Source organism: Oncorhynchus nerka, linkage group LG14, assembly GCF_034236695.1.
Source record: "Oncorhynchus nerka isolate Pitt River linkage group LG14, Oner_Uvic_2.0, whole genome shotgun sequence".
In the NCBI taxonomy this organism is placed as follows: Eukaryota; Metazoa; Chordata; class Actinopteri; order Salmoniformes; family Salmonidae; genus Oncorhynchus; species Oncorhynchus nerka.
Window position 1 is genome coordinate 5,883,724 of NC_088409.1, and position 24,065 is coordinate 5,907,788.

Here is a 24,065-nt window from a genome sequence, read left to right on the forward strand (position 1 = left end):
GGGGTGTTACCTGGTCTGTGGTCCCCAGGGCCTGGGCAGACAGTAGGGCTCTATATGATAGGAAGTAGGGGGTGTTACCTGGTCTGTGGTCCCCAGGGCCTGGGCAGACAGTAGGGCTCTATATGACAGGAAGTAGGGGGTGTTACCTGGTCTGTGGTCCCCAGGGCCTGGTCAGACAGTAGGGCTCTATATGACAGGAAGTAGGGGGTGTTACCTGGTCTGTGGTCCCCAGGGCCTGGTCAGACAGTAGGGCTCTATATGACAGGAAGTAGGGGGTGTTGTTAACCAGGATGGTCCTGTCTTCTATCTGGATAATCTGGATGCCGTGCCTCACCACAGACGACACGCAGAACTGACAAACCTATAGGGAGGGAGGGGGCAAATACACAGACAGAGACACAGAGAAAGACAGAAACAGAGAGAGACACAGAGAGAGAGAGACAGAGACAGAGAGACAGAGAGAGAGGGAGGGGGCAAAGACACAGACAGAGACACAGAGAAAGACAGAAACAGAGAGAGACACAGAGAGAGAGAGACAGAGAGAGAGGGAGGGGGCAAAGACACAGACAGAGACACAGAGACAGAGAGACAGAAACAGAGAGACAGAGAGAGAGAGAGAGAGAGAGAGAGAGAGAGAGAGAGAGAGAGAGAGAGAGAGACAGAGAGAGAGAGAGAGAGACAGAGAGACACAGAGACAGAGGCAGAGAGAGAGAGTGAGAGACAGAGAGACAGAGAGAGACAGAGGCAGAGAGAAACAGAGAGAGAGAGACAGAGAGAGACAGAGACACAGAGAGACAGAGAAAGACAGACACAGAGAGAAACAGAGAGAGAGAGACAGAGAGACAGAGGCAGAGAGAGACAGAGACAAAGAGACAGAGAGAGACAGAGAGACAAGAGGCAGAGAGAGACAGAGGCAGAGAGAGACAAAGAGAGACAGAGTTAATGCCTCCACACGCCTCCAGTAACTCATGTCTATCTGATACTGTTTTTCTATGTGTTAGTTAGTCTCATTGACATTTTATAGATGGAACAGTAATATGTGGTTATATCTGACCTGCTCCTACCTTGTTGAATGTAATAACAGTGACCTGTTTCCTACCTTGTTGAATGTAATAACAGTGACCTGTTCCTACCTTGTTGAATGTAATAACAGTGACCTGTTCCTACCTTGTTGAATGTAATAACAGTGACCTGTTCCTACCTTGTTTGAATGTAATAACTGACCTGTTCCTACCTTGTTGAATGGTTATCTGACCTGTTCCTACCTTGTTGAATGTAATAACAGTGATATGTGGTTATCTGACCTGTTCCTACCTTGTTGAATGTAATAACAGTGACCTGTTCCTACCTTGTTGAATGTAATAACAGTGACCTGTTCCTACCTTGTTGAATGTAATAACAGTGATATGTGGTTATCTGACCTGTTCCTACCTTGTTGAATGTAATAACAGTGACCTGATCCTACCTTGTTGAATGTAATACCAGTGACCTGATCCTACCTTGTTGAATGTAATAACAGTGACCTGTTCCTACCTTGTTGAATGTAATAACAGTGACCTGTTCCTACCTTGTTGAATATAATAACAGTGACCTGTTCCTACCTTGTTGAATGTAATAACAGTGACCTACCTTGTTGGTTATCTGACCTGTTCCTACCTTGTTGAATGTAATAACAGTGACCTGTTCCTACCTTGTTGAATAATAACAGTGATATGTTATCTGACCTGTTCCTACCTTGTTGAATGTAATAACAGTGATATGTGGTTATCTGACCTGTTCTTACCTTTGAATGTAATAACAGTGATATGTGGTTATCTGACCTGTTCCTACCTTGTTGAATGTAATAACAGTGATATTGTTGAATATCTGACCTGTTCCTACCTTGTTGAATGTAATAACAGTGACCTGTTCCTACCTTGTTGAATATAAGTGACAGTTATCTGACCTGTTCCTACCTTGTTGAATGTAATAACAGTGATATGTGAATTATAACTGACCTGTTCCTACCTTGTTGAATGTAATAACAGTGACCTGTTCCTACCTTGTTGAATATAATAACAGTGACCTGTTCCTACCTTGTTGAATGTAATAACAGTGACCTGTTCCTACCTTGTTGAATGTAATAACAGTGACCTGTTCCTACCTTGTTGAATGTAATAACAGTGACCTGTTCCTACCTTGTTGAATGTAATAACAGTGATATGTGGTTATCTGACCTGTTCCTACCTTGTTGAATGTAATAACAGTGACATGTGGTTATCTGACCTGTTCCTACCTTGTTGAATATAATAACAGTGATATGTGGTTATCTGACCTGTTCCTACCTTGTTGAATGTAATACCAGTGACCTGTTCCTACCTTGTTGAATGTAATTACAGTGACATGTGGTTATCTGACCTGCTCCTACCTTGTTGAATATAATAACAGTGACCTGTTCCTACCTTGTTGAATGTAATAACAGTGACCTGTTCCTACCTTGTTGAATGTAATAACAGTGACCTGTTCCTACCTTGTTGAATGTAATAACAGGGACCTGTTCCTACCTTGTTGAATGTAATAACAGTGATATGTGGTTATCTGACCTGTTCCTACCTTGTTGAATGTAATAACAGTGACCTGTTCCTACCTTGTTGAATGTAATAACAGTGACCTGTTCCTACCTTGTTGAATGTAATAACAGTGATATGTGGTTATCTGACCTGTTCCTACCTTGTTGAATGTAATAACAGTGATATGTGGTTATCTGACCTGTTCCTACCTTGTTGAATGTAATAACAGTGATATGTGGTTATCTGACCTGTTCCTACCTTGTTGAATGTAATAACAGTGACCTGTTCCTACCTTGTTGAATGTAATAACAGTGATATGTGGTTATCTGACCTGTTCCTACCTTGTTGAATGTAATAACAGTGACCTGTTCCTACCTTGTTGAATATAATAACAGTGACCTGTTCCTACCTTGTTGAATGTAATAACAGTGACCTGTTCCTACCTTGTTGAATGTAATAACAGTGATATGTGGTTAACCTGTTCCTACCTTGTTGAATGTAACAGTGACCTGTTCCTACCTTGTTGAATGTAATAACAGTGACCTGTTCCTACCTTGTTGAATGTAATAACAGTGACCTGTTCCTACCTTGTTGAATGTAATAACAGTGACCTGTTCCTACCTTGTTGAATGTAATAACAGTGACCTGTTCCTACCTTGTTGAATGTAATAACAGTGATATGTGGTTATCTGACCTGTTCCTACCTTGTTGAATGTAATAACAGTGACCTATTCCTACCTTGTTGAATATTACCCAGTGAATGTAATAACAGTGACCTGTTCCTACCTTGTTAAATGTAATAACAGTGACCTGATCCTACCTTGTTGAATGTAATAGCAGTGACCTGTTCCTACCTTGTTGAATGTAATAACAGTGACCTGTTCCTACCTTGTTGAATATAATACCAGTGATATGTGGTTATCTGACCTGTTCCTACCTTGTTGAAATGTAATAACAGTGACCTGTTCCTACCTTGTTGAATGTAATAACAGTGACCTGTTCCTACCTTGTTAAATGTAATAACAGTGACCTGTTCCTACCTTGTTGAATGTAATAACAGTGACCTGTTCCTACCTTGTTGAATGTAATAACAGTGACCTGTTCCTACCTTGTTGAATGTAATAACAGTGACCTGTTCCTACCTTGTTGAATGTAATAGCAGGGACCTGTTCCTACCTTGTTGAACTGAATAATTGTCCGTGTCTCTGGATAAGAGCATCTGCTAAATGCCTCACATGTATCACGTAGAGTAACGGTAGCTTGGGGAGGATGTAAGTATGGACAGTCCCTAACCTTCTGTCTCCCAGGGTTCCTCCCCAGGGGGATCTCTGCCTCCACATAGCCCTCCTCGTCCAGGGTGAGGACCTCAGGACTGACACCCTCTTTCCAGCGCGGAGACGTCAGGTCATGGACCAGCTTCAGGGCTGTAGACTTATGGACCGTGTTAGTGTCGGACCAGTAGATACCCAGCTGAAACGCCTCCTAGAGAGAGGGAGGGAGGGAGGGAGGGAGGGACAAACAGAGAGGGAGGAAGGTACAAAGAGAGAGGGAGAGACAAAGAGAGAGAGGGAGGGAGAGAGAGAGGGAGGAAAGGACAAAGAGAGAGGGAGAGATAAAGAGAGAGGGAGGAAGGTACAAAGAGAGAGGGAGAAATAAAGAGAGAGGGGGAGAGAGACGGAGAGGGAGAGGGAGGGATGAAGACAGAGAGAGAGAGGGAGAGAGAGAGAGCGAGAGAGAGTACGAGAGAGAGTAGGGAGAGAGAGAGAGGGAGGGAGGGAGGGAGGGAGGAATGAAGACAGAGAGAGAGAGGTAGAGAGAGAGAGAGCGAGAGAGAGAGAGTACGAGAGAGAGAGTAGGAGAGAGAGAGAGAGGGAGGGAGGGAGGGAGGGAGGAATGAAGACAGAGAGAGAGAGGGAGGGAGAGAGAGAGAGAGAGAGAGAGAGAGAGAGAGAGAGAGAGAGAGAGAAAGAGAGAGAGAGGGAGGGAGGAATGAAGACAGAGAGAGAGCTTTACGCTAGTTTCTTGTAGCCATCAGCCTTTATCCTCTGATACCAGACAGACCTTAGTACCTAGTGATGGGGTTTGAGGTCCTACCTAGTGATGGGGTTTGAGGTCTGAACCCCTACAGACAGACCTACCTAGTGATGGGGTTTGAGGTCCTACCTAGTGATGGGGTTTGAGGTCTGAACCCCTACAGACAGACCTTAGTACCTAGTGATGGGGTTTGAGGTCCTACCTAGTGATGGGGTTTGAGGTCCTACCTAGTGATGGGGTTTGAGGTCCTACCTAGTGATGGGGTTTGAGGTCCTACCCAGTGATAGGGTTTGAGGTCGACTTGCCTTGTTAGATAAAGGTTAAATAACAATAGAGTGCCCTGGGTCCCCCTGTCTGGCCCATAGAGATATACACTCAGTGGCCAGTTTATTAGGTACATTACCCTGTTCACGACAATGGTTCGCTCCTACAGACAGTGTCTGGGGTTTACCGAGACCAGAGAGGCTAATACAAAACATCCAGTCAGCAGCAGTCTTGTGAAGAGAGGTTGGCTGCTTTTGCAACAGCTAATGGGTCATCCTAATAAAATACCAAATACCCCAAATAATTCAAGCAGTTCTGGAGGCAAAGGGTGGTCTGACCCGGGTACTAGATGGATGTACCTAATAAACTGGCCACTGAGTGTATAATACACTAGTAGGGCTGATATACGACCTGCATAGCACTAGAAGGTGACGATAACGGCAGCCATCTTGGTCAGTGATACATCCAAAAACCAGTCTATATAAATGAAGGGTCTCTCCTCTCTCACCTTGAAGTTAGGAGGAACGAGGGTCTTTCCAGCGGGTATCTGCAGGACGATGGTCTCTCCTTCAAACAGCCAGAGGTCCCATGTAGAGTGGTTGGTCAACAGGGCCCAGGGGATGAGCTCTACTAGAAGAGTGTTGAGACCAGACATCCAGGCTGACAACTTCACCTGCATGGGGCTGTCCCACTGGGCTAGGACTTCTGATCCAGGCCTACAGTAAAACACAGAGATATACAGTTAAATACTGTAAACATCAACAACTATACAGCTCCCTGGGATGGGGGGTGCTGTCCCACTGGGATAAGGTCTCCACTATACACCTGTAACATGGATCTGTCCCACTGGGATAAGGTCTCCACTATACACCTGTAACATGGAGGTCTCTGTCCCACTGGGATAAGGTCTCCACTATACACCTGTAACATGGAGGTCTCTGTCCCACTGGGATAAGGTCTCCACTATACACCTGTAACATGGAGGTCTCTGTCCCACTGGGATAAGGTCTCCACTATACACCTGTAACATGGAGGTCTCTGCCCCACTGAGATAAGGCCTCCACTCCAACATGGATCTGTCCCACTGAGATAAGGCCTCCACTATACACCTGTAACATGGAGGTCTCTGTCCCACTGAGATAAGGTCTCCACTATACACCTGTAACATGGATCTGTCCCACTGAGATAAGGCCTGCACTCCAACATGGAGGTCTCTGTCCCACTGAGATAAGGTCTCCACTATACACCTGTAACATGGAGGTCTCTGTTCCACTGAGATAAGGCCTCCACTATACACCTGTAACATGGATCTGTCCCACTGAGATAAGGTCTCCACTATACACCTGTAACATGGACCTGTCCCACTGAGATAAGGCCTCCACTATACACCTGTAACATGGATCTGTCCCACTGAGATAAGGTCTCCACTATACACCTGTAACATGGAGGTCTCTGTTCCACTGAGATAAGGCCTCCACTATACACCTGTAACATGGATCTGTCCCACTGAGATAAGGTCTCCACAATACACCTGTAACATGGACCTGTCCCACTGAGATAAGGCCTCCACTATACACCTGTAACATGGATCTGTCCCACTGAGATAAGGTCTCCACTATACACCTGTAACATGGTCTCTGTTCCACTGAGATAAGGTTTCCACTATACACCTGTAACATGGACCTGTCCCACTGAGATAAGGTCTCCACTATACACCTGTAACATGGATCTGTCCCACTGAGATAAGGCCTCCACTATACACCTGTAACATGGACCTGTCCCACTGAGATAAGGTCTCCACTATACACCTGTAACATGGTCTCTGTTCCACTGAGATAAGGTTTCCACTATACACCTGTAACATGGACCTGTCCCACTGAGATAAGGTCTCCACTATACACCTGTAACATGGATCTGTCCCACTGAGATAAGGCCTCCACTATACACCTGTAACATGGACCTGTCCCACTGAGATAAGGTCTCCACTACACACCTGTAACATGGACCTGTCCCACTGAGATAAGGTCTCCACTATACACCTGTAACATGGATCTGTCCCACTGAGATAAGGTCTCCACTATACACCTGTAACATGGAGGTCTCTGTCCCACTGAGATAAGGCCTCCACTATACACCTGTAACATGGATCTGTCCCACTGAGATAAGGCCTGCACTCCAACATGGAGGTCTCTGTTCCACTGAGATAAGGCCTCCACTCCAACATGGAGGTCTCTGTTCCACTGAGATAAGGTCTCCACTATACACCTGTAACATGGATCTGTCCCACTGAGATAAGGTCTCCACTATACACCTGTAACATGGAGGTCTCTGTTCCACTGAGATAAGGCCTCCACTATACACCTGTAACATGGATCTGTCCCACTGAGATAAGGCCTCCACTCCAACATGGATCTGTCCCACTGAGATAAGGCCTCCACTCCAACATGGAGGTCTCTGTTCCACTGAGATAAGGCCTCCACTCCAACATGGAGGTCTCTGTCCCACTGAGATAAGGCCTCCACTCCAACATGGAGGTCTCTGTTCCACTGAGATAAGGCCTGCACTCCAACATGGAGGTCTCTGTCCCACTGAGATAAGGTCTCCACAATACACCTGTAACATGGATCTGTCCCACTGAGATAAGGTCTCCACTATAACTGAGATAAGGTCTCCACTATACACCTGTAACATGGAGGTCTCTGTTCCACTGAGATAAGGCCTCCACTATACACCTGTAACATGGATCTGTCCCACTGAGATAAGGCCTCCACTATACACCTGTAACATGGATCTGTCCCACTGAGATAAGGCCTCCACTCCAACATGGAGGTCTCTGTCCCACTGAGATAAGGCCTCCACTATACACCTGTAACATGGATCTGTCTCACTGAGATAAGGCCTCCACTATACACCTGTAACATGGATCTGTCCCACTGAGATAAGGCCTCCACTATACACCTGTAACATGGATCTGTCCCACTGAGATAAGGCCTCCACTCCAACATGGATCTGTTCCACTGAGATAAGGTCTCCACTCCAACATGGAGGTCTCTGTCCCACTGAGATAAGGCCTCCACTATACACCTGTAACATGGATCTGTCCCACTGAGATAAGGCCTCCACTATACACCTGTAACATGGATCTGTCCCACTGAGATAAGGCCTCCACTATACACCTAACATGGAGGTCTCTGTCCCACTGAGATAAGGCCTCCACTATACACCTGTAACATGGATCTGTCTCACTGAGATAAGGCCTCCACTATACACCTGTAACATGGATCTGTCCCCCTGAAATAAGGCCTGCACTCCAACATGGATCTGTCCCACTGAGATAAGGCCTCCACTATACACCTGTAACATGGATCTGTCCCCCTGAAATAAGGCCTGCACTCCAACATGGAGGTCTCTGTCCCACTGAGATAAGGCCTCCACTCCAACATGGAGGTCTCTGTCCCACTGAGATAAGGCCTCCACTACACATCTGTGGTACAGACATGAACAATCACCATAGCATCCAACTTCAACCACGCTAAACAGACACACGGAGGCATGGAAGTACGCAGAAACACATGGAAACAAACAACTGAATATGCAGATACAAACAAATATCAATGAACAGGCATCTGGGTACATGGGCATGTACCGCATCAACACACACCACCGCATCAACACACACCACCGCATCAACACACACCACCGCATCAACACACACCACTGAGCATCAACACACACCACCGCATCAAACACACACCATGCAGATCAACACACACCACCGCATCAACACACACCACCGCATCAACACACACCACCGCATCAACACACACCACCGCATCAACACACACCACCGCATCAACACACACCACCGCATCAACACACACCACCGCATCAACACACACCACCGCATCAACACACACCACCGCATCAACACACACCAACAACACACACACACACACACACCACCGCAAACACACAGACAACAACAACACACCACCGCAAACACACGCCAACAACACACACACACACACACCGCAAACACACGCAAACAACAACACAGACACACACAACACACACCACCGCAAACACACGCCAACAACACACACACACACACACCACCGCAAACACACGCCAACAACACACACACACACACACACCACCGCAAACACACGCCAACAACACACACACACACACACACCACCGTAAACACACGCCAACAACACACACACACACACACACACACAAACAACACACACCACCGTAAACACACGCCAACAACACACACACACACACACACACACACAAACACACACACCACCGTAAACACACGCCAACAACACACACACACACACACACACAAACACACACCACCGCAAACACACGCCAACACACACACACACACACACACACCACCGCAAACACACGCCAACAAACACACACACACACACACCACCGCAAACACACGCAAACAACACACACACACACACGCCAACAACACACACACACACACACACAAACAACACACACCACCGTAAACACACGCCAACAACACACACACACACACCCACACAAACAACACACACCACCGTAAACACACGCCAACAACACACACACACACACACCAACCCACACACACAAACAACACACACCACCGTAAACACACGCAACAACACACACACACACACACACACACAAACAACACACACCACCGTAAACACACGCCAACAACACACACACACACACACACACACACAAACAACACACACCACCGTAAACACACGCCAACAACACACAACACACACCACCGCAAACACACGCCAACAACACACACACACAAACAACACACACCAACCCACACACACAAACAACACACACCACCGTAAACACACGCCAACAACACACACACACACACACACACGCCAACAACACACAACACACACCACCGCAAACACACGCCAACAACACACACACACAAACAACACACACCAACCCACACACACAAACAACACACACCACCGTAAACACACGCCAACAACACACACACACCACACCACACACACACACACACACACACACACACACACACCAACCCACACACACAAACACACACACCACCGCAAACACACACCAACAACTCACACAACACACACACACACACCAACAACACACACAAACAACACACACCACCGTAAACACACGCCAACAACACACACACACACACACACACACACACACACACAAACAACACACACCACCGTAAACACACGCCAACAACACACACACACACAAACACAAACAACAACAACACCGTAAACACACACACACACACACACACACACACAAACAACACACACCACCGTAAACACACGCCAACAACACACACCACCGTAAACACACGCCAACAACACACACACACACACACAAACAACACACACCACCGCAAACACACGCCAACAACACACACACACACCAACCCACACACACAAACAACACACACCACCGTAAACACACGCAAACAACACACACACACAATCAACCCAAACACACACACACCAACCCACACATGGGGTCATGTTAACATCAAAACCATGTCTCTGTCCTACCCCTGATGTACAGAGACATAGACCGCAAAGATGCATTTACTTGACTAGAACGTTCTATGGCGGCCATGTTAGCTCCCCATTAGCATTACATGGGGAGTAATTCAACAATGACATGAAGCTGAATGTCTATGTAACTGTTGACTGCTGAAACACCCAACTCTACTGAACACTAAGGACTAATAGTTCCTGTAGTGAAGGTAGACTCCAGGAGGGCCCCAGGTCTAGTTCCTGTAGTGAAGGTAGACTCCAGGAGGATCTGTAGTGAAGGTAGACTCCAGGAGGGACCCAGGTCTAGTTCCTGTAGTGAAGGTAGACTCCAGGAGGGTCCCAGGTCTAGTTCCTGTAGTGAAAGTAGACTCCAGGAGGATCTGTAGTGAAGGTGGACTCCAGGAGGGTCCCAGGTCTAGTTCCTGTAGTGAAGGTGGACTCCAGGAGGATCTGTAGTGAAGGTGTACTCCAGGAGGACCTGTAGTGAAGGTGGACTCAAGGAGGACCTGTAGTGAAGGTAGACTCCAGGAGGACCTGTAGTGAAAGTAGACTCCATGAGGACCTGTAGTGAAGGTGGACTCCAGGAGGACCTGTAGTGAAGGTGGACTCCAGGAGGACCTGTAGTGAAGGTAGACTCAAGGAGGACCTGTAGTGAAGGTAGACTACAGGAGGACCTGTAGTGAAGGTGGACTCCAGGAGGACCTGTAGTGAAGGTAGACTCCAGGAGGACCTGTAGTGAAGGTAGACTCCAGGAGGACCTGTGGTGAAGGTAGACTCCAGGAGGACCTGTAGTGAAGGTGGACTCCAGGAGGACCTGCAGTGAAGGTAGACTCCAGGAGGACCTGTAGTGAAGGTGGACTTCAGGAGGGCACCAGGTCTAGTTCCTGTAGTGAAGGTGGACTTCAGGAGGGCACCAGGTCTAGTTCCTGTAGTGAAGGTAGACTCCAGGAGGAGTTTGGAGAACGGCTAAATGAATCTGAACCAGGGGTCTCCAAGGATCTAAACCAGGAGTCTCCAAGGATCTAAACCAGGAGTCTCCTAGGATCTAAACCAGGGGTCTCCTAGGATCTAAACCAGGGGTCTCCGAGGATCTAAACCAGTGGTCTCCTAGGATCTAAACCAGTGGTCTCCTAGGATCTAAACCAGTGGTCTCCTAGGATCTAAACCAGGAGTCTCCTAGGATCTAAACCAGTGGTCTCCTAGGATCTAAACCAGTGGTCTCCGAGGATCTAAACCAGGGGTCTCCTAGGATCTAAACCAGGGGTCTCCTAGGATCTAAACCAGTGGTCTCCTAGGATCTAAACCAGGGGTCTCCTAGGATCTAAACCAGTGGTCTCCTAGGATCTAAACCAGTGGTCTCCGAGGATCTAAACCAGGAGTCTCCTAGGATCTAAACCAGTGGTCTCCTAGGATCTAAACCAGTGGTCTCCTAGGATCTAAACCAGGGGTCTCCTAGGATCTAAACCAGGGGTCTCCTAGGATCTAAACCAGGGGTCTCCTAGGATCTAAACCAGGGGTCTCCAAGGATCTAAACCAGGGGTCTCCTAGGATCTAAACCAGGGGTCTCCTAGGATCTAAACCAGGGGTCTCCTAGGATCTAAACCAGGAGTCTCCTAGGATCTAAACCAGGGGTCTCCAAGGATCTAAACCAGGGGTCTCCTAGGATCTAAACCAGGAGTCTCCTAGGATCTAAACCAGGGGTCTCCAAGGATCTAAACCAGGGGTCTCCTAGGATCTAAACCAGGAGTCTCCTAGGATCTAAACCAGGAGTCTCCTAGGATCTAAACCAGGGGTCTCCTAGGATCTAAACCAGGGTTCTCCTAGGATCTAAACCAGGGGTCTCCTAGGATCTAAACCAGGGGTCTCCAAGGATCTAAACCAGGGTTCTCCTAGGATCTAAACCAGGGTTCTCCTAGGATCTAAACCAGGGGTCTCCTAGGATCTAAACCAGGGGTCTCCTAGGATCTAAACCAGGGGTCTCCTAGGATCTAAACCAGGGGTCTCCTAGGATCTAAACCAGGAGTCTCCTAGGATCTAAACCAGGGGTCTCCTAGGATCTAAACCAGGGGTCTCCTAGGATCTAAACCAGGGTTCTCCTAGGATCTAAACCAGGGGTCTCCTAGGATCTAAACCAGGGGTCTCCTAGGATCTAAACCAGGGGTCTCCTAGGATCTAAACCAGGGTTCTCCTAGGATCTAAACCAGGGGTCTCCTAGGATCTAAACCAGGGCTCTCCTAAATGAAACCATTTTCAAATAGGCCAATTCTCCTCCTCTTCTGTCCCCTGCAACTCTTCCCCAGGTCCCTAGTGTACAAGAGACAGCAGTGCACACACACACACACACACACACACACACACACACATACACACACACACACACACACACACACACACAGTACCTGTCTGTGTCCTTGCTGACGTAGGGCCATGGAGGCTGGCTGTTGTTCTTCAGACCGTAGAAGTCTGCCAGTATGTGGTCCTGGCTGTCCTCCAACCCAGCCTGGCTCCTGTTCACTATCTGTTTGATCACACTGGTGGAGATGGGCACCGCACAGTGAGACGCATCCTCGTCCTCACTGCAACAGACAGACAGACAGACAGACAGGCAGACAGGCAGGCAGACAGACAGACAGACAGACAGACAGACAGACAGACAGACAGACAGACAGACAGACAGACAGACAGACAGGCAGACAGGCAGACAGGCAGACAGACAGAGAGACAGACAGACAGGTTAGTCTTCATATAACACACACACACAGCTAGTCCAATGTGGGTTTGATTCCTACTGTCTGGGGTGAAGTATGATCTCTGCTTGTTCCACAGACGCCTCAGTGTTACTCTGTGGATCCTAACTGACCCACTACAGCCAGTATCCCCCATGTTACTCTGTGGATCCTAACTGACCCACTACAGCCAGTATCCACTGTGTTACTCTGTGGATCCTAACTGACCCACTACAGCCAGTATCCCCAGTGTTACTCTGTGGATCCTAACTGACCCACTACAGCCAGTATCCCCCATGTTACTCTGTGGATCCTAACTGACCCACTACAGCCAGTATCCACAGTGTTACTCTGTGGATCCTAACTGACCCACTACAGCCAGTATCCCCCGTGTTACTCTGTGGATCCTAACTGACCCACTACAGCCAGTATCCACTGTGTTACTCTGTGGATCCTAACTGACCCACTACAGCCAGTATCCACTGTGTTACTCTGTGGATCCTAACTGACCCACTACAGCCAGTATCCACTGTGTTACTCTGTGGATCCTAACTGACCCACTACAGCCAGTATCCACTGTGTTACTCTGTGGATCCTAACTGACCCACTACAGCCAGTATCCACCGTGTTACTCTGTGGATCCTAACTGACCCACTACAGCCAGTATCCCCTGTGTTACTCTGTGGATCCTAACTGACCCACTACAGCCAGTATCCCCCATGTTACTCTGTGGATCCTAACTGACCCACTACAGCCAGTATCCCCTGTGTTACTCTGTGGATCCTAACTGACCCACTACAGCCAGTATCCCCCATGTTACTCTGTGGATCCTAACTGACCCACTACAGCCAGTATCCACCATGTTACTCTGTGGATCCTAACTGACCCACTACAGCCAGTATCCCCCATGTTACTCTGTGGATCCTAACTGACCCACTACAGCCAGTATCCACTGTGTTACTCTGTGGATCCTAACTGACCCACTACAGTCAGTATCCACTGTGTTACTCTGTGGATCCTAACTGACCCACTACAGTCAGTATCCACTGTGTTACTCTGTGGATCCTAACTGACCCACTACAGCCAGTATCCACAGTGTTACTCTGTGGATCCTAACTGACCCACTACAGCCAGTATCCACTGTGTTACTCTGTGGATCCTAACTGACCCACTACAGCCAGTATCCACTGTGTTACTCTGTGGATCCTAACTGACCCACTACAGCCAGTATCCACTGTGTTACTCTGTGGATCCTAACTGACCCACTACAGCCAGTATCCACTGTGTTACTCTGTGGATCCTAACTGACCCACTACAGCCAGTATCCACCATGTTACTCTGTGGATCCTAACTGACCCACTACAGCCAGTATCCACTGTGTTACTCTGTGGATCCTAATTAGAGCCATGGTTAACTGGGGTCTAAAGTGGAAACTAAAGTCATGGTTAACTGAGTCTAGTTACTTCCTGTCTGGCGGGGTGTTTCAGCAGGTCTGGGATCAGAGAGGGTGACCCATCCTAGCAGCACTAAATCAACAACCCTCCAGGATACATTAGACCCAGACAATAGAATAACATGGCTTCAGAACTACGACCAATGTCTATCTGTCACTCAGCTGTCAGTTCTACTTGGACTGGGGAGACCCCTTCCTCCCTCCCTCCCTTCCTTCCTCCCTCCCTTCCCTTCCCTCCCTCCCTCCCTCCCTCCCTTCCCTTCCCTGGCCCGGAAGGTGTGTTACCTGGCCCGGAAGGTGTGTTACCTGGCCTGGAAGGTGAGGTGGTGTGTCAGGTCATTCTCCGTGTTCAGTAGTTGTTCCTGGTGACCCTGTCCCTGGATCAGCTGACTCTCTCTCAGCCCCAGACTTCTCTTCTCTGTGTGGATGATGACAGGGTCTGGAAGGTGGCTACGCATCATGAACAGAGGACTAAATACAACCTGGAAGAGAACAGGACACGGCTGTTAGAGAGACAGAGACAGAGAGAGAGACAGAGAGAGAGACAGAGAGAGAGAGAGAGAGAGAGAGAGAGAGAGAGAGAGAGACAGAGAGAGAGAGAGAGAGAGAGAGAGAGAGAGAGAGAGAGAGAGAGAGAGACAGAGAGAGAGAGAGAGAGAGAGAGAGAGACAGAGAGAGAGAGACAGAGAGAGAGAGACAGAGAGAGAGAGAGAGAGAGAGAGAGAGACAGAGAGAGAGAGAGAGAGAGAGAGAGAGAGAGACAGAGAGAGAGAGAGACAGAGAGAGAGAGACAGAGAGAGAGACAGAGAGAGAGAGAGAGAGAGAGAGACAGAGAGAGAGACAGAGAGAGAGAGAAAGAGAGAGACAGAGAGAGAGACAGAGACAGAGAGACAGAGAGGGACAGAGAGAGAGACAGAGACAGAGAGACCGAGAGAGAAAGGAGGCAGAAAGAGGTCTGTTGTCAGGACAGTAGTGAGGAGGCAGAAAGGGGTCTGTTGTCATGGCAGTAGAGTAGTGAGGAGGCATAAAGAGGTCTGTTGTCAGGACAGTAGAGAGGAGGCAGAAAGAGGTCTGTTGTCATGGCAGTAGAGTAGTGAGGAGGCATAAAGAGGTCTGTTGTCAGGACAGTAGTGAGGAGGCAGAAAGAGGTCTGTTGTCAGGACAGTAGAGTAGAGACGAGGCAGAAAGAGGTCTGTTGTCAGGACAGTAGAGTAGAGACGAGGCAGAATGAGGTCTGTTGTCAGGACAGTAGAGTAGAGACGAGGCAGAAAGAGGTCTGTTGTCAGGACAGTAGAGTAGAGACGAGGCAGAAAGAGGTCTGTTGTCAGGACAGTAGAGTAGAGAGGAGGCAGAAAGGGGTCTGTTGTCAGGACAGTAGAGTAGAGACGAGGCAGAAAGAGGTCTGTTGTCAGGACAGTAGAGTAGAGACGAGGCAGAATGAGGTCTGTTGTCGGGACAGTAGAGTAGAGAGGAGGCAGAAAGAGGTATGTTGTCAGGACAGTAGAGAGGAGGCAGAAAGGGGTCTGTTGTCAGGACAGTAGAGTAGTGAGGAGGCAGAAAGAGGTCTGTTGTCAGGACAGTAGAGTAGAGAGGAGGCAGAAAGAGGTCTGTTGTCAGGACAGTAGAGTAGAGAGGAGGCAGAAAGGGGTCTGTTGTCAGGACAGTAGAGTAGAGGAGGCAGAAAGAGGTCTGTTGTCAGGACAGTAGAGTAGTGAGGAGGCAGAAAGAGGTCTGTTGTCAGGACAGTAGAGTAGTGAGGAGGCAGAAAGGGGTCTGTTGTCAGGACAGTAGAGTAGAGAGGAGGCAGAAAGGGGTATGTTGTCAGGACAGTAGTGAGGAGGCAGAAAGGGGTATGTTGTCAGGACAGTAGTGAGGAGGCAGAATGAGGTCTGTTGTCAGGACAGTAGAGTAGTGAGGAGGCAGAAAGGGGTATGTTGTCAGGACAGTAGTGAGGAGGCAGAAAGAGGTCTGTTGTCAGGACAGTAGTGAGGAGGCAGAAAGAGGTCTGTTGTCAGGGCAGTAGAGTAGAGAGGAGGCAGAAAGAGGTATGTTGTCAGGACAGTAGTGAGGAGGCAGAAAGGGGTATGTTGTCAGGACAGTAGAGTAGAGAGGAGGCAGAAAGAGGTCTGTTGTCAGGACAGTAGTGAGGAGGCAGAAAGGGGTCTGTTGTCAGGACAGTAGAGTGACAGTAGTCCTCTCTCTCTCTCTGTGTCTCCCCCTTCCTCTCTCTCTCTCTATGTCTCCCCCTTCCTCTCTCTCTGTCTCCCCTTCCCCTCTCTCTGTCTCCCCCTTCCTCTCTCTCTGTGTCTCCCCCTTCCTCTCTCTCTCTCTGTGTCTCCTCTCTCTCCACCACCTCCTCTCTCTCCTCTCTCTCTCTGTGTCTCCTCTCTCTCCACCACCTCCTCTCTCTCTCTCTGTGTCTCCTCTCTCTCCACCACCTCCTCTCTCTCCTCTCTCTCTCTGTGTCTCCTCTCTCTCCACCACCTCATCTCTCTCTCCCTTCCTCTCTCTGTGTCTCCCCCTTCCTCTCTCTCTCTGTCTCCTCTTTCTCCACCACCTCCTCTCTCTCCACCACAACCAGCCTAATCTACCATAATACTGTCTGGCCTCACCGCACTGAAAACAGATCCATGTCATCCTCTTTCCTTTTCTCCTCAGAGACAGACAGGGGTAGAAATCAATGCCTCCGAATGGACGTGTGTGTCTGCGTATGTGTGTGTGTGTCCTAGCTATGAGGAGGTACTGTAATCAAAGCCAAACCGTGGTGGTTACCGAAAGGAAGCCGGGAATGGAGGTAGGGGGAGAGAGAGAGAGAGAGAGAGAGAGACAGAGAGAGAGAGAGAGAGAGAGACAAAGAGACAGAGAGAGACAGAGAGAGACAGAGGGAGAGAGAGAGAGAGAGAGAGAGAGAGACAGAGAGAGAGAGAGAGAGAGAGAGAGAGAGAGAGAGAGGGAGAGAGAGACAGAGACTATTGTTGGAATATTGTCACCACTGTGGGTGTCAGTCTAAGTGATGTTGTGTGGCACTGCAACCCATCTGTGTTGGGACTCTGGGAAAAAAACGGGGTTGTGAGAAGGACTTAGAGGTGTTAGTTAGAGGACGGTGTTAGTTAGAGGACGGTGTTAGAGGATGGTGTTAGAGGACGGTGTTAGAGGATGGTGTTAGAGGATGGTGTTAGAGGACGGTGTTAGTTAGAGGATGGTGTTAGTTAGAGGATGGTGTTAGTTAGAGGACGGTGTTAGTTAGAGGATGGTGTTAGTTAGAGGACGGTGTTAGAGGACGGTGTTAGAGGACGGTGTTAGAGGATGGTGTTAGAGGACGGTGTTAGAGGATGGTGTTAGAGGACGGTATTAGAGGATGGTGGTAGTTAGAGGACGGTGTTAGTTAGAGGACGGTGTTAGAGGATGGTGTTAGAGGATGGTGTTAGAGGATGGTGTTAGAGGACGGTGTTAGAGGATGGTGTTAGAGGATGGTGTTAGAGGATGGTGTTAGAGGACGGTGTTAGAGGATGGTGTTAGAGGACGGTGTTAGAGGATGGTGTTAGAGGACGGTGTTAGTTAGAGGAAGGTGTTAGAGGACGGTGTTAGAGGACGGTGTTAGAGGACGGTGTTAGAGGATGGTGTTAGTTAGAGGACGGTGTTAGAGGACGGTGTTAGAGGATGGTGTTAGAGGACGGTGTTAGAGGATGGTGTTAGTTAGAGGACGGTGTTAGAGGACGGTGTTAGAGGACGGTGTTAGAGGACGGTGTTAGTTAGAGGACGGTGTTAGAGGATGGTGTTAGAGGACGGTGTTAGTTAGAGGACAGTGTTAGAGGACGGTGTTAGAGGACGGTGTTAGTTAGAGGACGGTGTTAGAGGACGGTGTTAGTTAGAGGACGGTGTTAGAGGACGGTGTTAGTTAGAGGACGGTGTTAGAGGACGGTGTTAGTTAGAGGACGGTGTTAGAGGACGGTGTTAGAGGACGGTGTTAGAGGACGGTGTTAGTTAGAGGACGGTGTTAGAGGACGGTGTTAGAGGACGGTGTTAGAGGACGGTGTTAGAGGACAGTGTTAGAGGACGGTGTTAGTTAGAGGACGGTGTTAGAGGATGGTGTTAGAAGACGGTGTTAGAGGATGGTGTTAGAGACGGGGTTAGAGGATGGTGTTAGAGGACGGTGTTAGGGGACGGTGTTAGTTAGAGGACGGTGTTAGTTAGAGGAAGGTGTTAGAGGATGGTGTTAGAGGACGGTGTTAGTTAGAGGACGGTGTTAGAGGATGGTGTTAGAGGACGGTGTTAGTTAGAGGATGGTGTTAGAGGATGGTGTTAGAGGATGGTGTTAGTTAGAGGATGGTGTTAGTTAGAGGATGGTGTTAGTTAGAGGATGTGTTAGTTAGAGGATGTGTTAGTTAGAGGATGGTGTTAGTTAGAGGACGTGTTAGTTAGAGGATGGTGTTAGTTAGAGGATGGTGTTAGTTAGAGGATGGTGTTAGTTAGAGGATGTGTTAGTTAGAGGATGGTGTTAGTTAGAGGATGGTGTTAGTTAGAGGATGGTGTTAGTTAGAGGATGGTGTTAGTTAGAGGATGGTGTTAGATAGAGGATGTGTTAGTTAGAGGATGGTGTTAGTTAGAGGATGGTGTTAGTTCGAGGATGTGTTAGTTAGAGGATGGTGTTAGAGGATGGTGTTAGTTAGAGGACGTGTTAGTTAGAGGACGTGTTAGTTAGAGGATGGTGTTAGTTAGAGGATGGTGTTAGTTAGAGGATGGTGTTAGTTAGAGGACGGTGTTAGTTAGAGGATGGTGTTAGTTAGAGGTTGGTGTTAGAGGATGGTGTTAGTTAGAGGATGGTGTTAGAGGATGGTGTTAGTTAGAGGATGGTGTTAGTTAGAGGACGGTGTTAGTTAGAGGACGGTGTTAGTTAGAGGATGGTGTTAGTTAGAGGATGGTGTTAGTTAGAGGATGGTATTAGTTAGAGGATGGTGTTAGAGCATGGTGTTAGTTAGAGGACGGTGTTAGTTAGAGGATGGTGTTAGTTAGAGGACGGTGTTAGTTAGTTAGAGGACGGTGTTAGTTAGAGGACGGTGTTAGTTAGAGGATGGTGTTAGTTAGAGGATGGTGTTAGTTAGAGGATGGTGTTAGTTAGAGGACGGTGTTAGTTAGAGGACGGTGTTAGAGGATGGTGTTAGTTAGAGGATGGTGTTAGTTAGAGGATGGTGTTAGTTAGAGGATGGTGTTAGTTAGAGGACGGTGTTAGTTAAGGATGGTGTTAGAGGATGGTGTTAGTTAGAGGACGGTGTTAGAGGATGGTGTTAGTTAGAGGATGGTGTTAGTTAGAGGATGGTGTTAGAGGACGGTGTTAGTTAGAGGATGGTGTTAGTTAGAGGATGGTGTTAGTTAGAGGATGGTGTTATTTAGAGGATGGTGTTAGTTAGAGGACGTGTTAGTTAGAGGATGGTGTTAGTTAGAGGACCGTGTTAGAGGATGGTGTTAGTTAGAGGATGGTGTTAGTTAGAGGACGGTGTTTGTCAGAGGATGGTGTTAGAGGATGGTGTTAGTTAGAGGACGGTGTTAGTCAGAGGATGGTGTTAGAGGATGGTGTTAGTTAGAGGATGGTGTTAGTTAGAGGATGGTGTTAGTTAGAGGATGGTGTCAGTTAGAGGATGGTGTTAGTTAGAGGATGGTGTTAGTTAGAGGATGGTGTTCAGAGGATGGTGTTAGAGGACGGTGTTAGTTAGAGGATGGTGTTAGAGGATGGTGTTATTTAGAGGACGGTGTTAGTTAGAGGATGGTGTTAGTTAGAGGACGTGTTAGTTAGAGGACGGTGTTAGATAGAGGATGGTGTTAGTTAGAGGATGGTGTTAGTTAGAGGATGGTGTTAGTTAGAGGATGGTGTTAGTTAGAGGATGGTGTTAGTTAGAGGATGTGTTAGTTAGAGGATGGTGTTAGTTAGAGGACGTGTTAGTTAGAGGATGGTGTTAGTTAGAGGATGGTGTTAGTTAGAGGATGGTGTTAGATAGAGGATGTGTTAGTTAGAGGATGGTGTTAGTTAGAGGATGGTGTTAGTTCGAGGATGTGTTAGTTAGAGGATGGTGTTAGAGGATGGTGTTAGTTAGAGGACGTGTTAGTTAGAGGACGTGTTAGTTAGAGGATGGTGTTAGTTAGAGGATGGTGTTAGTTAGAGGATGGTGTTAGTTAGAGGACGGTGTTAGTTAGAGGATGGTGTTAGTTAGAGGTTGGTGTTAGAGGATGGTGTTAGTTAGAGGATGGTGTTAGAGGATGGTGTTAGTTAGAGGATGGTGTTAGTTAGAGGACGGTGTTAGTTAGAGGACGGTGTTAGTTAGAGGATGGTGTTAGTTAGAGGATGGTGTTAGTTAGAGGATGGTATTAGTTAGAGGATGGTGTTAGAGCATGGTGTTAGTTAGAGGACGGTGTTAGTTAGAGGATGGTGTTAGTTAGAGGACGGTGTTAGTTAGTTAGAGGATGGTGTTAGTTAGAGGATGGTGTTAGTTAGAGGATGGTGTTAGTTAGAGGATGGTGTTAGTTAGAGGATGGTGTTAGTTAGAGGACGGTGTTAGTTAGAGGACGGTGTTAGAGGATGGTGTTAGTTAGAGGATGGTGTTAGTTAGAGGATGGTGTTAGTTAGAGGATGGTGTTAGTTAGAGGACGGTGTTAGTTAAGGATGGTGTTAGAGGATGGTGTTAGTTAGAGGACGGTGTTAGAGGATGGTGTTAGTTAGAGGATGGTGTTAGTTAGAGGATGGTGTTAGAGGACGGTGTTAGTTAGAGGATGGTGTTAGTTAGAGGATGGTGTTAGTTAGAGGATGGTGTTATTTAGAGGATGGTGTTAGTTAGAGGACGTGTTAGTTAGAGGACGGTGTTAGTTAGAGGACCGTGTTAGAGGATGGTGTTAGTTAGAGGATGGTGTTAGTTAGAGGACGGTGTTTGTCAGAGGATGGTGTTAGAGGATGGTGTTAGTTAGAGGACGGTGTTAGTCAGAGGATGGTGTTAGAGGATGGTGTTAGTTAGAGGATGGTGTTAGTTAGAGGATGGTGTTAGTTAGAGGATGGTGTCAGTTAGAGGATGGTGTTAGTTAGAGGATGGTGTTAGTTAGAGGATGGTGTCAGAGGACGGTGTTAGAGGACGGTGTTAGTTAGAGGATGGTGTTAGAGGATGGTGTTATTTAGAGGACGGTGTTAGTTAGAGGATGGTGTTAGTTAGAGGACGTGTTAGTTAGAGGACGGTGTTAGATAGAGGATGGTGTTAGTTAGAGGATGGTGTTAGTTAGAGGATGGTGTTAGTTAGAGGATGGTGTTAGTTAGAGGATGGTGTTAGTTAGAGGACGTGTTAGTTAGAGGACGGGGTTAGTTAGAGGACGGTGTTAGTTAGAGGATGGTGTTAGAGGATGGTGTTAGTTAGAGGATGGTGTTAGTTAGAGGACGGTGTTTGTCAGAGGATGGTGTTAGAGGATGGTGTTAGAGGATGGTGTTAGTCAAAGGATGGTGTTAGAGGATGGTGTTAGTTAGAGGATGGTGTTAGTTAGAGGATGGTGTTAGTTAGAGGATGGTGTTAGAGGATGGTGTTAGAGGAATGGTGTTAGAGGATGGTGTTAGTTAGAGGATGGTGTTAGTTAGAGGACGGTGTTAGTTAGAGGATGGTGTTAGAGGACGGTGTTAGTTAGAGGATGGTGTTAGAGGATGGTGTCAGTTAGAGGATGGTGTTAGTTAGAGGATGGTGTTAGTTAGAGGATGGTGTTAGTTAGAGGATGGTGTTAGTTAGAGGACGTGTTAGTTAGAGGACGGGGTTAGTTAGAGGACGGTGTTAGTTAGAGGATGGTGTTAGAGGATGGTGTTAGTTAGAGGATGGTGTTAGTTAGAGGACGGTGTTTGTCAGAGGATGGTGTTAGAGGATGGTGTTAGAGGATGGTGTTAGTCAAAGGATGGTGTTAGAGAATGGTGTTAGTTAGAGGATGGTGTTAGTTAGAGGATGGTGTTAGTTAGAGGATGGTGTTAGAGGATGGTGTTAGAGGAATGGTGTTAGAGGATGGTGTTAGTAAGAGGATGGTGTTAGTTAGAGGACGGTGTTAGTTAGAGGATGGTGTTAGAGGACGGTGTTAGTTAGAGGATGGTGTTAGAGGATGGTGTCAGTTAGAGGATGGTGTCAGTTAGAGGATGGTGTTAGTTAGAGGATGGTGTTAGTTAGAGGATGGTGTTAGTTAGAGGACGGTGTTAGTTAGAGGATGGTGTTAGTTAGAGGACGTGTTAGTTAGAGGATGGTGTTAGTTAGAGAATGGTGTTAGTTAGAGGATGGTGTTAGAGGATGGTGTTAGAGTATGGTGTTAGTTAGAGGATGGTGTCAGTTAGAGGACGGTGTTAGAGGACGGTGTTAGTTAGAGGACGGTGTTAGTCAGAGGATGGTGTTAGTTAGATGATGGTGTTAGGTAGAGGATGGTGTTAGTTAGAGGATGGTGTTAGTTAGAGAATGGTGTTAGTTAGAGGATGGTGTTAGTTAGAGGATGGTGTTAGAGGATGGTGTTAGTTAGAGGATGGTGTTAGTTAGAGGATGGTGTCAGTTAGAGGACGGTGTTAGAGGACGGTGTTAGTTAGAGGATGGTGTTAGAGGATGGTGTTATTTAGAGGACGGTGTTAGTTAGAGGATGGTGTTAGTTAGAGGACGGTGTTAGTTAGAGGATGGTGTTAGTTAGAGGACGGTGTTAGTTAGAGGACGGTGTTAGTTGGAGGACGGTGTTAGTTAGAGGATGGTGTCAGTTAGAGGATGTTGTCAGTTAGAGGACGGTGTTAGTTAGAGGACGGTGTTAGTTAGAGGATGGTGTTAGTTAGAGGACGTGTTAGTTAGAGGATGGTGTTAGTTAGAGGATGGTGTTAGTTAGAGGATGGTGTTAGAAGATGGTGTTAGTTAGAGGATGGTGTTAGTTAGAGGATGGTGTTAGAGGATGGTGTTAGAGGATGGTGTTAGTTAGAGGATGGTGTCAGTTAGAGGACGGTGTTAGAGGATGGTGTTAGTTAGAGGACGGTGTTAGTTAGAGGACGGTGTTAGTTAGAGGATGGTGTTAGTTAGAGGATGGTGTTAGTTAGAGGATGGTGTTAGTTAGAGTTACAGTATATATGGAATAGGGACCCTCTGGGCCCTGGTAGAAAGTAGTGCACTACATAGGGAATAGGGTACCACATCAGACCCTACGCTGGATGGCTATACTCACCACTCTCTGCTGCATGTGAGAGTCCGTTTCCATGGTGATCAGGGTGCACCACACGTAGAGCAACGAGCCGCTGGAACAAGGCACCTGCAAGGACACCATTTAGCGAGGTATTACTGTTGGAGCTAGAAACACAAGCATTTAGCTAGGTATTACTGTTGGAGCTAGAAACATAAGCATTTAACTAGGTATTACTGTTGGAGCTAGAAACACAAGCATTTAACTAGGTATTAGAAACACAAGCATTTAACTGTATTACTGT

The 24,065-nt window shown here is 47.4% G+C and overlaps 1 protein-coding gene across 1 annotated transcript; it reads right to left on the bottom strand.

Annotated features, from left to right (window-relative positions):
* Positions 1–127: 127 nt before the first annotated feature.
* On the bottom strand, positions 128–23,905 carry LOC135574946 (intermembrane lipid transfer protein VPS13B-like). Its single transcript, XM_065027069.1, has 6 exons — positions 23,807–23,905; positions 14,921–15,096; positions 12,835–13,011; positions 5,356–5,563; positions 3,843–4,031; positions 128–361 (listed from the first exon to the last, which is right to left on the bottom strand). The coding sequence occupies exons 1-6, from the start codon at positions 23,903–23,905 to the stop codon at positions 143–145; spliced, it is 1,068 nt and encodes a 355-aa protein (XP_064883141.1). The 3' UTR covers positions 128–142.
* Between the last annotated feature and the right edge of the window lie 160 nt (positions 23,906–24,065).